The sequence below is a fragment of the Schistocerca nitens genome, chromosome 8, assembly GCF_023898315.1.
Source record: "Schistocerca nitens isolate TAMUIC-IGC-003100 chromosome 8, iqSchNite1.1, whole genome shotgun sequence".
Lineage (NCBI taxonomy): Eukaryota > Metazoa > Arthropoda > Insecta > Orthoptera > Acrididae > Schistocerca > Schistocerca nitens.
The window spans coordinates 368127428-368141403 of NC_064621.1; the positions used below are offsets into that span (position 1 = coordinate 368127428).

A 13976-nucleotide genomic window follows, 5' to 3' on the forward strand; every position below is an offset into this window, starting at 1 on the left:
GAGGCATTGTGCTGTTTGTTCCAGAATATTGGAACATGACCTGAGTAATGCCACCATCAGCTTGTGATCTGCAATTAGAGAGAACTGTGTCCAAGAAAGGTATATAGGAAATTTCTTAACTGCAAACACTATTTCCAAGGCCGCTTTTTTGATCTGGGAATAGTTGCCCCATGCCAGGGTCAGGGTCTTGGATGCACATGCTATAGGCTGTTCAGAACCATCCCCATACCTGTGTGCCAAGACCAGTCCGATGCCATAGGTTGATGCATCGGATGTCACAACCAAAGGGTGACTGAGAGAAAAGGGTGTGAGGCAGGGTTTAGATGTAAGAATGGTTTTCAATTTGGCAAAATCCTGGTCGCCAGCAGGGTCCAGGTATAAGGGACCCATTTTTAGCCAGTTGATTGAGAGGTTGTGCTAATGTGAGTGACCAGAGATAGGAATTTAGCATAATAATTAAGCTTGCTCAAAAACACTCATAATTCAGGTGAGTTCATCAGGCGAGGTAAAGACGTGATGGCAGCAACATTCTGATTAATAGGCCAGATTCCCTCTTTAGAGAGCCAATGCCCCAAGTACTCCACTGCTGGCTGAAAAAAAAAAAAAAAAAAAAAAAAGAAAAAAAAAAAGAAACTGCAGTTCTTCAAACAACCTTGCAGACCCACATCCTGCAGAGTCATGAAGAGGGTGCGGAGGTTTTCCAAACGCTGTTAGCAGGAGGATCCTATGACAATAAGGTCATTGAAGTAATTAACAGAAGCCAGAATATGCTGTATCAACTGCTCTAGCAATTCTGGAATTTTGCAGGGGCCGATGAAATGCCAAAGTGGAGTCACTTGTACTCATAAAACCCAAATGACCTGTTAAGAATGAGAATGTTCTGAGATGCCTCATCTAATGGAAGCTGGAGGTCGATCTTGAAAAAATATCCCTCCCCCCCCCCCCTCCCCAACTAACTAATTTGGTGAGGAGATTTTCTTGTTGGGAAATAGGACAGGTTTCTACCTGTGATTGAGCATTCATGGTCACCTTGAAATCCCCACACAAGTGAAGACACCCATTCGGCTTCCAGATGATTTCTAGGGATGTGGTCCATGCATTAGATTTGACAGGTCCGACAGCCCCAGCTGCCTGCAGACAATCGAGTTCCAGTTTCACAGCAGCGTGTAAGCCACCAGACTCATTGTGGTGCAGTAAAAACAAAGCATGACACCTGGTTGAAGGGTGATGTGCACTTGAAAATCTGAAGAACACCCCACATCCCATTGAAAGAGAGGCAAAAACACTGTGCAGAAGTCGTCCAGTTCCTGGAAAGGGGGCACAGTGGAAACCATCTAGACATCATTTGAGATAGAAAACCCAAATGCCATGAAGGTGTCGAGGCCAAAAATGTTGGTAGCAAACAGATAGTTGACGACAAAGAACGTCAAAAACTGAGTAACATATCTGTAAATCAACACATTTGAGAATTGTCCACAATGAGGAATTGCACCATTTCCATAGGCCACCAAATTGTGTGAGAGCAGGGACAAGGTTCAGGTGAACCAAGTCAGACATGATATGTCTGATTGATAAAGGAGATGGTGGTCCCTATGTTTACCTGAAAATGGATGTTCTGGTGATACATGCAAATCGTCAGAAACAGTTTTTGCATGAAGGGGTTGCCCTTGGGGGCTACTTTCTGCAGCACATGTACCATGTCCTGTGTTCCACTTCCAGTCAGCCACTTCTGCTTCTTATCTTCCTTTCTTGATAGTCCCATCTCCCTATCGACATCTTGATAGTCACGAGCCTGTCACTTTACTTTGCCTAGTGCTGCCCTACAGTGTTAAAAATGAATGTCTTATTTCAGGTCCAAACACAAAACACTAAGGAACAAGAATCATTACTTAAGAGATGAGTCCATCCCATACATTCGCTTCTTATAATAATATCAATATTATGAAAAGGAAAGTTGCCACTTACCGTACTGCGAAGATGCTGAGTTGCAGATAGGCACAACAAAAAGAATGTTGCAAATAAAGCTTCAGGCCTGTAAGGCGCTCATCAAAAATAGACGACAGACAGACAGACTGACAGACAGACACACACACACACACACACACACACACACACACACACACACACACACACACACACACACACACACACACACACACACACACACACACACACACACACACACACACTCTGCAATCTCAGGCAACGGTAGCTACAGTTTGTATTAGTGCTATTCATTGCAATAACAACTGAATCCTTCATAAATTATTGACTTCTATTTAGACAGACATTTAAAGATTAATTAAAGCTGGCATTAGTAGGAAGGATCCAGATGGCACAGGATGTGAAGCAAGCATTGAAGTGAAGCACACTATGTTGAGCAGGATGTTTGGCAACTGCAGGCTCCAGCTGCCTTTTAGCCACAGTTTGATGGTGGCCATTCATGTGGACGGACAGATTGTTAGTATGTCAACAGAGGAGCTAACTCAGCCATAAATTGGATATGGATACTGATAGGGATCCTGTTGGGCTCTGGGGCTCTGCCTGCTTTTTATAGTTACAGCTGTTTTTCAGTGCCACTGACACTAACATCTGTCTCACTCATCTTTCCAGAAGTGTGAGAATTAAGAGCTTCAGCAATGATGCAGTATACTCAGATGGTGAAGTTGTTACCAGACTATTGCTGCTGAAGATAGCAGATAGATACCCAACTTATATTACTTCTTTATGGCCTAGGCTTGGTAATTGGGCACAAAAGGTTTCTTGTTACCATATTTTACATTGTATTATATCTGAGCAAATAAATGTAATCTTGCAACAGAGGGTCATATTTTCCTTCAATTCTTTCATATTTCACTGATACAAATTTTATGATTGGAGTCCCCAAAGGGATCAGTTTCTTACAGTACATATCAGTCACCCTAACAACTGACTAGGTATATTAGTAGAATAAAATACAAAATTCAGTGTGATTTCCTCTTTGTCCAGGATTTGAATAAGCTGCAACCTACTGCATCTCAACTTATCCATCCTAATTTCTCTCACTTCCCCTCCAGAAGTAAGCTATTGTTCTGAAATTTATGCTCTCCATTTTCCACTTTGTTAGTTGTTCTGGAAGTTGTCTCTCCTGAAGGTAAGCACTGCTGTGTCTTCTGTTTCTTCCCAGTTTTAACTGTTATGTATTAATAATCAAATCTGAATTGACTGTGTGTGCCATTCAGTTCCACTGCATATTGTATAAACGGAATATTCACTGTTCTAAAAATTACTTAACCTGGCAGTAAAAGTTTGCTACAGGCAAATTTCAGCATGTATATATGCAATGTACTTGGGTAATGGTATCAATATCGTAGCCTATCTCAACTATACTTTGGCTATTTAATTGGCTCTACAAACTTAGTTCATTAAATTTGTAATATATTTTACCTGAAAAAAAGGGGGGAGGGGGGTGGGAGGGATAAAAATCAAAACACATTTGGGGCTTCACCTTCTGAGTGACAACTCATTGTAAACAAACTGTGTTTAATTACCTTTGTCAGACATTCTTTGAGTTTGGTGATATCTTTGGAGTGCCACATGAGACTTCAGTTTGCTCTTTGCTGTCTGATAGTGTGAATGTCTTTGTATGCATACTCCACAATTCTATGAATAAATATTCTTGATATCTTAACTGTATAAAATGTGTGTCATTCCTGCAACCTACCTACCTGGAATTCACATACATAACAATTTCTCTGTGGGACTAAGCAATTAAATTGGTAAGTGAATCATTTAAAGATCAAAAGTCTGGGTAATCTCTAATTATCATAATAAATTTTAGAGTTTGAGATAATTCTCATTTATTGTTCTATCTCAGTGGCACATTTTTTTAACTAGATTACACATTTTGATCATTCAGGATCAGGTTTGATCTAAGTAGATGTGTCAGTGCTCTGATATGTGATTCTGAGAGGATAAGATGGGTTGCTGAGAAAACTTCTTAGATCTGACAATGATCCTGTTAATTGAAACATGTACTCTAATTTAAATTTACAGTTGAGGTGGTACAATAAATGAGAATTATCTTAAATATCAGTACAGTTGCTGAATCTCACAAGATGAATATGTCAGCTGTGGTGAAATTTTATAGTGCGTAAACAGTCACTCAGTTGGCTCTTGTTAGTTACTTTTGTCCTATTTCTTATCTTAAAGTCAGTTTCCAATTTGCAAAAACTCGTAACATCTTTGTCATTAGGTGTTAAGATAGAAAATAATCACATAGGAAAAAATACACCAACAACCAGTTATCTAAAGAACATAGTAAATAAACACAGTGATGAAGTTGAAGATGTTTTACCGAGTTGATAGGAAACATATGTTAGAGTAAGGAAAATTCATGAGCTTCAAGGAAAAAATAATTACTGCTTGTCAATAGAATGATACACCAGACAAAGGAAAAATTGGAAGAAAACTTGTTTGGACAAAGCTGAAATGTTAAAGATATTTCCCTTTCAATTTCCTAGTATCATTTATCTGCATCTTACATGCAGTTTTGAAACAAGTAAAGGTGCATGAGACATACAACTTGCCTTGCTACTCATCACTTTTTCCGGTCAAAATAAAATAGAAATTCAGTTTAAAATTTAATAATTATTTTTTTTCTGGAATGACAGCAGATATGCTGATGGTAGCTGTAATGCAATTGTCAACTGTTTGAACAATGAAGTGGCTGACTACATCAGTGCTGAAGAGTGTCTATCTCTTTACCTTCTTCCACTAAGTACAGTTGCTCATACACTTGACTGTGGGGGAGAGTTGCAGAAGAACATAACAACTTAAAACCTTTTGGTTTCTTGGTATTATTTTGCATACGTACAGCTTTGTTTGAACTAACAATCATGTCAGACATGATTCAAAAATTCTTACCTTTATTGCAATGGCACACCCTGGGCCATTAAGGCAACACAACTTCAGGAGATAAATGTTTCCAAATAACAAAATTAAAATGAACAGCTACACTGTTTCTCATTTTCATTAGCTTCTTTCTGCTGTGAAGCAATTACTTGTTCATCTTCCATGGATGCAATTTCATTCCATTGGAATCTTTCAGTTTACAACTGCCATAGGTGGCTACACAGATTAATTTTTTACTGTTGTAAAGATAGTAGATATGCATGCCATAATATTGTATGTTATCATCTTCTGTTGTTACAGAACAACCTCAGTTACTTATAATTTGATAAGGAAAGTGCATTCGAGGAAAGCGTAAAATTACAAAAAGTCAATATCACTGGCCAGTTGACCTATTTCTCACCAGAAGACAAAACTCCAGTTTTATCAATAGACACATTAAAAATAGAGAAAACTATTCCTAACATTCAGAATTATCAGTTTCTTCAGCATAGGGAAATAAGAGATGGATCTCAGAAGACTTGGAAGGATTGGAAAGTTCTCTGAATTAGATAGAAGTTTCTCTTTGTGGCGTGTTACTTTGATTCCACATGTTATCGATTCTTATTTCCTCATTCAGATTCAGGGGGAAATGACAAATGTGTATGTTTCAAACTGAATTAAATAAATATTATGAATGCATAAATTTTTTAGTGCTGGTGTATTTCATTGTTAACATTTGACCATCATAGTGAGATACAACAATTTACTATTATATTTACATATGACTCATTGTATTTATTTGGGTCTATGAGGGTTGCACTATAACCTTAAATTATTTTTGAGAACTTTACTGTGTGAAATAAAACAAAATTTGACATCAACAACTCCTGCTGTCTTTGATCAGATAGATTGAGAATCAGTTCTATGCTGACCGAATGTTAGTGATTAAGTCTTGTTCTACAATCACCTCTGAACTGGTAGCAATGCACTACCAACTAAAAAGTAATATATCTATATAGGCAATGACCAACAAATATCACACATTTTAAACACTGCACTTATTAAGTAATAATCACAAAACTGACTTGTAAAAACTTGAGATTTTCTTTTGGTATTACAAAATAGAAATAATTCTCAAAATTTATCTACGTCTTTCAACAATTTTCCAAAATTGAAACAAATTAGCACTGTACAAGTAAACAGGCAAGTAATTTTAAAACACATAAAAAATATTTTTCATTCATTTTATATCAAAATATTTCTTAGAGAAATACCAGCAACATTATACTAATGGAAGCACCAGCTTCCAGAGCTACCTGGTCCTCAGCTTCACCTTGATTCCATTCATGGGCCGAAGGATGAGCTCTGCAGTGACTTTCATATTTTCACGTCTCACTACAGACTCAATGACATAGTTCCGCAATAGTGAAGAGAGGACAGTCTTCTCTTCCAGCAGTGCAAATTTTTGCCCTAAAAGGAAGAAAAATACTTAATTATAATCCATTTCTGGAGTACAACTCTCAATATCCCTAATGAAAAATTATAAGTCAATCAGCTGGAAACCATAGTTGAAATCTATACTGGATGATAACGAAAGGTGGCCTGAATTGTGTTCGGTAACAAAAAAATTATTTTTTCTACCTTAATGTTCTGTAAAATGATCCAGCTGTCTCTGATAAACACACATTAATGAGTTAATAAATCAAACACCAATTGCCACATCATTCCCTGTATTTGACGGCTCTGAGCACTATGGGACTTAACATCTATGGTCATCAGTCCCCTCCTGTATTTGCAATAGCATTCATTTGTATACTGTATTTTTCAGAATAATTGAGGAAGAGTGCATGACAGCAGCACCCCCCGCCCTCCCCCCTCCCCCCCCCCCCCCCACCCTCTTCCCACACACCCATCCAAACATCTACACACAAAAACTACACGTCAATGATGAAAGTTTTAGGGATTGGTTTTGAGCTAAAATTTTTGTCAAAGCAGTTTTAAATGCAATAGCCACAACAACTCAGTCGATATTAAATATTATGAATGATCGTAATGTACTTGGCTGTGGTCTTCTGTCTGTGTAAGGTTCACATTTATAATTTTGAATTTAATTTGGAAAATAAACTAAATTACTAAACATGTTACATGAAAGTTAGCGTATGGAGAGGATTTTCTGATTGTCTACATAGTTAGAGGCTCCCATTTGTTAACCACACAATATTTAATGAAATGTGAAAGAATGGAAACTACAGGTTGGAATACCAACAATATAAGGAAAAGGACAGATCTCTTCTCACTGTAATGAAGACATGTTGAGATACAGGCAGGCACAACAAAAAGACTGTCCCACATTTGGCTTTCAGCCAAAGTCTTTTTCAGGAAAGAAAACACACACACACACACACACACAATCACACACATGCCCACATCACCACTATCTACAGCAACTCAAGGCTGATTGTAAACAGACACGTTTATGTAGGCAACAGTCTAGAATGAGTGGGGAAGGGGAAGGGATTGCAGTGTATGGGTGGTGGAGAGGGAGAAGACAGCTGTCTGGTGAAGCATGCAGGGACTAGATGGAGAAGACTGCCAGGCATAACATCAGGAGGCTGTTGGACAGGGAGCTGGGGGAGGGGGGAAGGTGGGTAGCTCACTTATTGTCCCCACATTAGAAAGCAGATGGGGGAGGTAACCTACTGTCATGACAATGGGGTGGGTGGGTAGGTAAGCTACAGTAGGTAACCTACAGTCACCACACCTCCATCCATCAGTTTCCACACCATCTGTCATATCACTTCCTCTCTATTCACATCCCCTCACTCTCACTGTGTGTTGTGCTCTGCCAATGCACTTTCCCATCTTTCCTCTTCTCTGGTGACCTCCCCCCCCCTCCCCCCCAACCACCATCTTGCCCCCAGCCTACCGAAACTACACATGGCAGTCTTTTCATGCCTCCATGTAGTCCCTGCACACTTCACCTTACAGCAATCTTATCTCTCCCCACCTGTACCTTGTTGTACCTCCCACATTCCCATCACCTCGCCGGGCGGTGTGGCCGAGCGGTTCTAGGTGCTTCAGTCTGGAACTGCGCGACCGCTACCATCGCAGGCTAGAATCCTGCCTCGGGCATGGATGTGTGTGATGTCCTTAGGTAAGTCAGGTTTAAGTAGTTCTAAGTTCTAGGGGACTGATGACGTCAGCAGTTAAGTCCCATAGTTCTATAGTTCTCAGAGCCATTTGAACCATTTAGCGCGTCCCCTCCAGATTTGTGTGTGTGTGTGTGTGTGTGTGTGTGTGTGTGTGTGTGTGTGTGTGTGTGTGTGTGTGTGTGTGTGTGTGTGTGTGTGTGTGTGTGTGTGTGTGAGGTGGACTTGCTTATATGAATGATTTTATGTGTGTGTGTTTTCTTTTCTGAAGAATGTTTTAGCTGAAAGCTAAATGTATAGCAGTTTTTTGTTGTGCCTGTCTGCAACTCAAAATGCCATCTTTTTTATCCTGTTCCTTATATTGTTAACACAAAGTCAATTTGGTGTACAAACTTTGTATAGTTAATTAAATGTAGGATGTGAGAAAGGACACACTGAAGCTGAAGTTCAACAAAAGTGTAACAGCCAGGACAAAATCAACATTGAAAACGTATGGACTGATGTGTAGCAAACAAAATTTAGACCTAGAAAAGCACTTAATGTCAAAAGTAAAAGTACAATGTCAACAAATCTAAAAAAAATTAAGTTACCTTAACCGGAAAACCACTGAGCTAAAGGAAAATCTCAAACTGTTCAGATACAAAAATACTTGGGCAACCAGTTCAATGAAGAAAGCCATAATATAAGCAAAGTATTGTTTTTATCAGATACACATGGCAGAAACTGTGTGAATGTGTTTAATCATGTATTACCAAGCACCCATGTTCACATAATTTTTAATGCCTAATACTTTATTCAGAGACATAGCACACAAAATAAATCACTCTGCTCAGGAAAAAATGATTGTCATTATCCATGATGGAGCAAATGACATAAATGAGAGAAAAGATGAATTTGAGCAGACCACTGAATGAAATTATTCCAAAAACTATGTAGAATCAGTTAATATTCAGCAAAATACCTTATAGATTTGATAACCCTGGAGAAACCCACAATATACGGGGTTATTACAAATGATTGAAGCGATTTCACAGCTCTACAATAACTTTATTATTTGAGATATTTTCACAATGCTTTGCACACACATACAAAAACACAAAAGTTTTTTTAGGCATTCACAAATGTTCGATATGTGCCCCTTTAGTGATTCGGCAGACATCAAGCCGATAATCAAGTTCCTCCCACACTCGGCGCAGCACGTCCCCATCAATGAGTTCGAAATCGTTGGTGCAAGCTCGCAGTTCTGGCACGTTTCTTGGTAGAGGAGGTTTAAACACTGAATCTTTCACATAACCCCACAGAAAGAAATCGCATGGGGTTAAGTCGGGAGAGCGTGGAGGCCATGACATGAATTGCTGATCATGATCTGCACCTCGACTGATCCATCGGTTTCCAATCTCCTGTTTAAGAAATGCCGAACATCATGATGGAAGTGTGGTGGAGCACCATCCTGTTGAAAGATGAAGTCGGCGCTGTCGGTCTCCAGTTGTGGCATGAGCCACTTTTCCAGCATGTCCAGATACACGTGTTGTGTAACGGTTTTTTCGCAGAAGAAAAAGGGGCCGTAAACTTTAAACCGTGAGATTGCACAAAACACGTTAACTTTTGGTGAATTGCGAATTTGCTGCACGAATGCGTGAGGAGTCTCTACCACCCAGATTCGCACATTGTGTCTGTTCACTTCACCATTAAGAAAAAATGTTGCTTCATCACTGAAAACCGTGAGATTGCACAAAACACGTTAACTTTTGGTGAATTGCGAATTTGCTGCACGAATGCGTGAGGAGTCTCTACCGCCCAGATTCGCACATTGTGTCTGTTCACTTCACCATTAAGAAAAAATGTTGCTTCATCACTGAAAACAAGTTTCGCACTGAACGCATCCTCTTCCATGAGCTGTTGCAACCGCACCGAAAATTCAAAGCGTTTGACTTTGTCATCAGGTGTCAGGGCTTGTAGCAATTGTAAACGGTAAGGCTTCTGCTTTAGCCTTTTCCGTAAGATTTTCCAAACCGTCGGCTGTGGTGCGTTTAGCTTCCTGCTTGCTTTATTCGTCGACTTCTGCGGGCTACGCGTGAAACTTGCCCGCACGCGTTCAACCGTTTCTTCGCTCATTGCAGGCCGACCCGTTGATTTCCCCTTACAGTGGCATCCAGAAGCTTTAAACTGTGCATACCATCGCCGATTGGAGTTAGCAGTTGGTGGATCTTTGTTGAACTTCGTCCTGAAGTGTCGTTGCACTGTTATGACTGACTGATGTGAGTGCATTTCAAGCACGACATACGCTTTCTCGGCTCCTGTCGCCATTTTGTCTCACTATGCTCTCGAGCACTCTGGCGGCAGAAACCTGAAGTGTGGCTTCAGCCGAACAAACCTTTATGAGTTTTTCTTCATATCTGTAGTGTGTCGTGACCATATGTCAATGAATGGAGCTACAGTGAATTTATGAAATCGCTTCAATCATTTGTAATAGCCCTGTATATTAGATGAACAAATATTTAATGAAAAGAACTACAGTGACAAGCCACATAAAAGCAATCAATGTAAACATGTTTCTTCAACAAAAATTTTCGACACATGGATTTCACATGGGAAAGTCAGGGAAAACTTATCTCTGTGCAAATTTATTGAAAGTGCTAACAAACAGTAGGCCCACTATCAAATGCCTGACCCCCGTCAATCAACATATTCTGTATCTATGTGGCAATAAGTGGAACCACAATCTGAACAAGATGGGAGCCTTAACAGTTGTTGCAAAACCAACAAAAGCTGCAGAAGTGGAAATACAGGCTGCACCACTAAGACATGCAGAAAAGAAGAAAGCAGCCACAGCAAGTACGGAATCTACATCATCTCCTGCTGATGAGGTACCAAGTGCTTTAAAGCACTGTGGTCACATAAATCCGGTAGAAAGTCATGTACGGCACACAGATATCTGTGTTCAAGCAGACCCAAAAAAATGCCACAGAGAATTGAAGATTTTTTATGGGATGCTACAACAAATCCCAATTGCAAACTAACTTAGCATCCACTGCCACAGAAACAATTCTGTGTTCCTACAAATTTCCCCATAACACACTAACTCTTCCTCCTTTTGATAACTCCTCTATTTTGTCTTTACACTTAAAATATTGGGTCCCTAAATTATAGGACTGGTGAACTTGGTATTCTTTTGAAAGACAATAGCAAAATGATATTATGCTTAAATGAACATTGGCTAAAAGAAGAAGACATAAGACTGTGTGTTCCACCAGGTTTTCATCTAATTCCAAATCACAGAATGACCAATGAAGGTTATTGGGGATCCTCCATGTATATATAAGTAATGTTTTTGACCTGAAATGTACTGTTCTGGACTTCAACAACTTATCTATTAAAAGTGTTTTTGAAGCAGCTTTATACTTCTGCCAACAGTAAGGCTTTTAACTGTTTCTGTATATCAGTACCCTGAAAGCGATGCAGAGAAATTTACTGAATGCTTAGAAACCTTATCCTGCATGTACAGAAACGCATACAATAAAACACGCTAATTTTTGGAGACTTAAACATTGATAATGGAGAAATAACAGCTTAAAAATATTAATTCAGCAAATGTATTGAGATGATATAACCTTCTCTTTACAAATCAAAGTCCCACAGGGCTCAATTCTGACAGTATAACTTAATAACAAATGTACATAAAAGTGTATTTAAACTAGGATGTTTAATGTTGATGAGCTATCAGACATAAAGGTACTTAATTACTGATAAATTGAAGATAGAACAAATTCTGTACTGGGGTGTTAGATTATTAACTGATAAGAATATTAACACATATAGGGAGGAAATAAAACTAGTATTATATGGGAATACTGTATTACTTTCTTCCAGTAACATTGAGGAACCCTTCAAGTTCATGAACATTATCTCTAAAAGTTTTAATATCAATTGCCAAAAGATCAAGATACAATATAGTAATAAAGTCAGAAGACCCAGGCAACAGACACAAAATAAATGGTTTATACCTGACTAACAAAAGCTAAGGCTCTTGGCAATTTTTTGCTATGAAAAAGTAAAAAGTGATATTGTGGATGAAGCCACTTAGAACAACCTCAAAGGACATCACAGATGACAAAGCAGAATAACCAAATGTAGGGGAAATGAACAGTACATTGAAACTCAAATAATACATGTAAGGCAGCATGGAGTATTATAAAAGCAGTGTTGGATACCGACAGTAATTGTAAGGGAACCTCAAATGCAGTCAGTATCACAGCAGATAAATTTAATCAATTTTTTGCCAAGGCAGCAAACACCACTACCACTCCAAGCTCTGGTGAGCATATTTCTAATTCAACTAACACTCCTGATCTAGACCCCATTTCTGGCAACTGGTTTCCTCAAAACTGTGCAAACTCTATGACAACTTTCAAGTGGATACGAATACAAGTATGTGCTGTGGTTAAATCAATAACGAAACTTGGGAAATTCAAAATTGGAGGACATTTATGACTTATCATATTTTGTTATTAAAAAATAGTGGATCTCTTACCAAACGCTCTTTGAACACTAAAAACTGGATGTATGCTAGAGTGTCTAAATAGAACAGTTGTTGTCCCTATTCATAAAAAGTGTAACAGGTTATGAATAATTATTGTCCAGTATTCTCTTCAAAATAAAAGAATAATGCATACAACAGAATATTGGACATTTGCAGACATTTACCTGAAAACAATATTCTGACTCAATCTCAATATGGTTTTAGGTCCAAATTATCAACAGTTGAATGCAGTTGAAGACATAATTTCTTTTATACAAGCCTCATTTGAATCAAAGTTATCTGAAAAAGCCATTATAGTCGTCCCTAGCAAGGCATTTAATTCGGTAAACTACACAATACTACTGGAGAAACTTTGGTGCTGTGGAGACAGAGAATTAGATGTCTTTCCTATCTCAGTGACAGGAAACAAATTGTTGTTTACAATAAGCAGAAGACCCAATTCTTAGACTTAACTCACAGTGTTCCTCAGGGTTCTGTGCTTGGCCCTTTCCTGTTTATAATATTTGTAAATGATCTACCGTGTAACATGCCCCGTAAATCTGTACTTTATGCTACCAACACAACATTCATTAGTTCTGGAATGGACATAAACAAATTGAAACTGGAAAACAAAGAGTATGTGAACCTGTATAATACATGCTTCAAAGCCAATGAGTTATTCATCAACTATGAAAAGACAGTGAACATCGTTTTCAGTTTATCAAGCAGTGAAACTGATTAATCAGCTGTTAAGCTACGTGCTATATACCTTGATTCCAACTTAACTTGGGACTAACACACAGACCACATATGCAGAAAGCTCTCACTCTTTAACATTGTTGTCTTGTATCTTCCCATCACATACTAGATATGTTCTGTGGCTGATAAATCTGGAGACTGGCAAATCCACCAGGGATACGTACATTTCTCAAGGCATTTGTGCCATGAACTGAAGTGTGAGGTCTTGAATTATCCTGATGGAATATGGCATTTAATACCCTGGTGACGAAATGTACGACGACGAGTTTTACTGTACTTCCCAGGTACTGGCGAGCTTTCAACTTGCTTTCAACAGTCCAGGTTTCATATCCAGTAGCTCTCCACACCATGGTTGAAGGGGTTGGAGAGGAATGGATCTCGAAAATCGCTATTTCTTGTGATCTGTCACCGGGTTTCCTGCGGACACTTTGGAATAAATCTGACCGCCACAAAAAAGAATGAGTCTCATCGCTGAATAGCGTGGAATGCCACACAATGTCCTAATTCACTCTGGGCTTGCATCGTGCGAGTCCTTGTGGGCTTTTGTACGTTGTCAGTGGTAAAAGTCGCATGACAACTCAATATCCCAACCCAGCTTCGAGTAATCTGTTTTCGACGGTTCGAGGAGAAACTCCATCTGAACCTCTGTTACGAATTCAGCTGTTGTTATGTGTCTA

General features: G+C 38.9%; 1 protein-coding gene across 2 annotated transcripts in view; it reads right to left on the reverse strand.

Moving 5' to 3' along the window:
- Positions 1-5592: 5592 nt before the first annotated feature.
- Positions 5593-13976, reverse strand: part of LOC126198617 (cytochrome P450 4C1-like) — a 142176-nt gene continuing 133792 nt past the window's right edge. For both annotated transcript variants that reach the window (XM_049935072.1, XM_049935071.1), the window contains one exon: positions 5593-6342. In XM_049935072.1, the coding sequence (XP_049791029.1) occupies positions 6185-6342 (158 nt within the window). In that variant the 3' untranslated portion in view covers positions 5593-6184. The remainder of the gene's footprint in view (positions 6343-13976) is intronic.